The sequence below is a fragment of the Otolemur garnettii genome, unplaced genomic scaffold (genome assembly GCF_000181295.1).
Source record: "Otolemur garnettii isolate 467f Iridium unplaced genomic scaffold, OtoGar3 scaffold00179, whole genome shotgun sequence".
Classification (NCBI taxonomy): Eukaryota; Metazoa; Chordata; class Mammalia; order Primates; family Galagidae; genus Otolemur; species Otolemur garnettii.
Window position 1 is genome coordinate 795,408 of NW_003852574.1, and position 3,724 is coordinate 799,131.

The following is a 3,724-nucleotide window of genomic DNA, read 5'->3' on the forward strand; positions in this document are numbered from 1 at the left end:
AGGTGTGCTGGGATATCAGTGTATATTCATGTGTGAATATGTCATGCTCAGCCTCTTCCCACCAAGAACCTTGCTGACCTGACTCTGGTTGGCTGCTATGGCACCCCCTGCACTGATCAGAGGACTTCCCCTCAGTGTCCCAGGCTAGATGCCTGGGGTAGCCAATGTCAAACTTCCCAGTCCCTGTATCTGCAGGCCAATCCTGGCCAAACTGCCAAACCACCCTTTGCAGCATAAAGACCTAGGGCCATCAGTGCATGCCACACAGACCCCCACAGCAATGCACACAGATAAACTGCTCTGGCCACACATGCATATACACAGATGCACACACAGAAGTACACACACTAACAAGTCCTGCACCCAAGCATGTGCACAGAGACAGGCAGTCTGTAGTGGGGCTTGCTGCTCTCTGCTGCCTCACCTTCCCCTTTAATCTCCAATACCCGCTCTTGCTGTTACTGGTAGGCTCAGGAATTCCCAGGAATCCCAGCAGCCTCTGGCCATTTCCAGCAAAGGATTGTCTCCACGATCTCCCTGGCCCAGAGCTCATGGGAATATGAGGTTAAGACTTGGGGTATACAGCCATGTGACCAAGCAGCCTGTGAAACCTGATCTGCACTTCCTCACTCCAGCCTGGCACAATGCACACAGTAGGTGCTTAGTGATTCAGGACCAGCCATGGCATGCAGGAGGGACTCAAGAGAGGCCCATGGCCAGGAGACCAGGAGGACAGAGTACATAGTAGGTGTTCAGAGAAACTCAGGACTGGCACAGGGCACACAGAAGGCACCCTAGAAATACTGGTTTAAGGACTAAAACCACACCACAAGAAAAACCTTCCAAATAAGCCTGTAGACCTCCCCCAAACTGTGTGATCCCTAAGGGGAGACCTGGAGGAATATGACCCCTAAGAGCCAATAAAGAGCAGAGAAGAGCAGGAGAGCCTCAGGCAGCTCCAGCTGGCTTCCCTCCCCTGGGCTGGAGGAAGACACTATTTATAACTCCCCCTTAGCCCAGCCTCCTCTCCCCTACAAGGCGACAATGCTCCCCTTCCTCCAGGACACTATCAGACTGATGCCCCTCAGAGCACCCCAGGGGAGGAGAGATCCCCAGCACTCTCACACCCCTCCAATACCCCCCTCTTACAACTCCCATGTCTTTTCCTAATTCCCCTACCCTCCCCACGCTGCCCCGTGCCTACCCTGCCTGCCGCTCCCCGGCCCTGGGTCCGTCAGGGAACTGCCTCCTAACACGTCTCTGTCCATTCTGCTACCGAACTGGCCAGGGCCACCGCCCCCTGCAGCTCCAGAGTGGGGTAACCCCGCCTGCTTGCCTGCCCCACAGCCCCGCCTCTGCAGCCCGCCCTAGGCCCGCCTTCCCCCGAGGGCTGCTTACAATTGTGAGGTCAACTTCCGCGCCCCCACCCCAAGCACTGGAGGCCACACTGCCTCCTGTAATGCCTAGCTTTCCAAGTAGAGCTGCCCATACTACCCAGTATCTGCCCTCATCTCCAGCTAGAGTAGTCTAGCCAGTGCAGACTGCCTGCCCCACCTGCAGGCAAGCCTGCCCACACAGCCCAGAAAGTTAGTCTCATCTCTAGCCCAGCAATGGGGTTGGGGTGTGAAATAAGGCAAAACCTAGTCCTTCCAAACCAAGGGACCAGGTCAGTCGGGGCAGAGGATGGGGGACAGAGAAGCCAGATGTGACTCAGCCCTCATGTGTCACTGTCTGGGTACATGTGACTGTGATTCTTGTCCATCCAATCCTTCAATCACTTTGCATTTATTAAGCACCTTCTGCACGCCAGACCTTTGGGTATACCATGTACACAATGCTCACAGGCAGCTTGGTGGCATCACTCTGCTTCACAGACAAGAAAACTGGGGCTCAGAAAGGCAACCGCCTTTACTAGGACATTTTAGTGAGGAAGGGGCAGAGTTGGGTTGGAGCTCTAGCCACCTGAGCCACGTGTCTAGGTGCTAAGGCTGTGTGTGCAGGGGTTATGGGTAGGACAATGCCTGGCTATGAGTTGTACATGCTTTATGCAGGTTGGAGACACAGCACCCGCTCCTCCCAGCCCCCACACATGCCCTTACCTTTCTCACACACACAGCTATCATAGACTTGTAAGAGGCACAGAGACTCAGCCACAAACATGGGCACACACCCACATGGTAAGGCTGCTATGGTCACAGACTTCCCAAGTGTGGCCATTTGTGCCTGGATATGCCCCTGCCAGCCCTATCCATCTGGGCCAGGGGTTGCCTCATGAAGCACAGAACATACATGTGACCCTCATCCGGAATGTCCCTGTGTGGTGGACAATGCGGGGAGAGTCTAGTTTCAGATGCAATGTTGGGCTCCTATGTTGAGGCTCCTGAAAGAAACATGATGATAACCACATATGGCAGTGTCCATCTACTCTACCACCATGGGGCACCCAGACATAGCAAGACTCCTCATGGTAGTAACCTTAGGTGGTCATATCCAAGCTGTCCAGATACTGTTAGTCTGTGGGGCACTCAGGTATGGGAAGACTCCATGTGGCAGTGACCCAGCACAGCAATGTTCAGCCTGTCCAGACACACTGTGACTCTATAGGGCACTTGGACACAATAAAGACACCCAGCAGCCCTGTATGGCAGTGTCCAGATGCGCTCTGCCCAGATGTAGTGCCATCCAGTTCTGTTGCTCTCCTCCAAGTCTTCCCATCCAGGGTGGCCCCATCACTGTGGACCCCTCCCTTAGGCTTAGCGGCGGCCAACATGGGCCAGGATGCGGGAGTTGGTAGCAGCCTGCTCCCTGGCTGCCCTGGCCCGGGCTTGGTCCAGTAGGATCTGCAGGAGGCCAATGGGGACATCCAGTGAGAGAGTGATGCGTGGGCCAGGGCGGGGACCAAGGCTGGGGTGGGCCCAGGTAGCTGGTGGGCCTGTGGTGGTAGCTGAAGGGCTCTCAGAGGCCATAGGACAGGGAGTGGTCTGGGGATAGTTCTGAGAGAAGAGCTGGAAGGCTGGGACAGGGGTCGCTGAGACAACCAGGATCCTGCCCAACAATAGGACCATCAGCACCAGCAGAGCCCACCTGGTCATCATGTGGTCAGGCTGCAAGGAGAAAATAGGCTTAGGGCAGGGGTTTTGGTCAACTATAGTTCATGGACAGAAGGCAAGAGCAGAGAGGAAGACTGATGTGGTGGGTCACACCTATAACCCTAGCACTCTGGGAGGCTGAGGTAGGGTAGATTGTTTGAGCTCAGGAGATCGAGACCAGCCTGAGCAAGAGTGAGACCATTAGCCAGGCAATGTGTTGGGCGTGTGCAGTCCCAGATACTCGGGAGGCTGAGGCAGGAGGATCAATCTCTTGAGCCCAGCAATTTGAGGCTGCTGTGAGCTATGACACCACAGTACTCTAGCCTGGACAACACAGTAAGACTCTCTCAAGAAAAATTAAAAAAACAGAGCAGAGAGGGATACCAAGAGACCAAGAGATTAGTGAATCTAGGACAGGAGAGGAACAGACAAAAACAGCATTGAAAAGACGAGAACCAGAGTGAGATAGAGATCAAGACAGACCCAGCCAGGTTGGGCACAGTGGCTCATGCCTATAATCTTAGCACTCAGGGAGGCAGATGCAGGAGGATCGCTTGAACCCAGGCATTTAAGGTTGCTATGAGCTACACTGACAGCATGGCACTCTAACCTGGGCAACAGAGTGGATGTTAGGA

General features: G+C 54.6%; 1 protein-coding gene across 1 annotated transcript; it reads right to left on the reverse strand.

The window, feature by feature from the left end:
- Window positions 1-2,753: 2,753 nt before the first annotated feature.
- Window positions 2,754-3,092, reverse strand: UCN2 (urocortin 2). Its single transcript, XM_003800562.2, has one exon. The coding sequence runs from the start codon at window positions 3,090-3,092 to the stop codon at window positions 2,754-2,756; it is 339 nt and encodes a 112-aa protein (XP_003800610.2).
- Window positions 3,093-3,724: the final 632 nt, after the last annotated feature.

Bases quoted from the DNA above. Each gene is read 5' to 3' on its own strand.
- UCN2 (XM_003800562.2), bottom strand. From the start codon at position 3,092: ATGACCAGGTGGGCTCTGCTGGTGCTGATGGTCCTATTGTTGGGCAGG.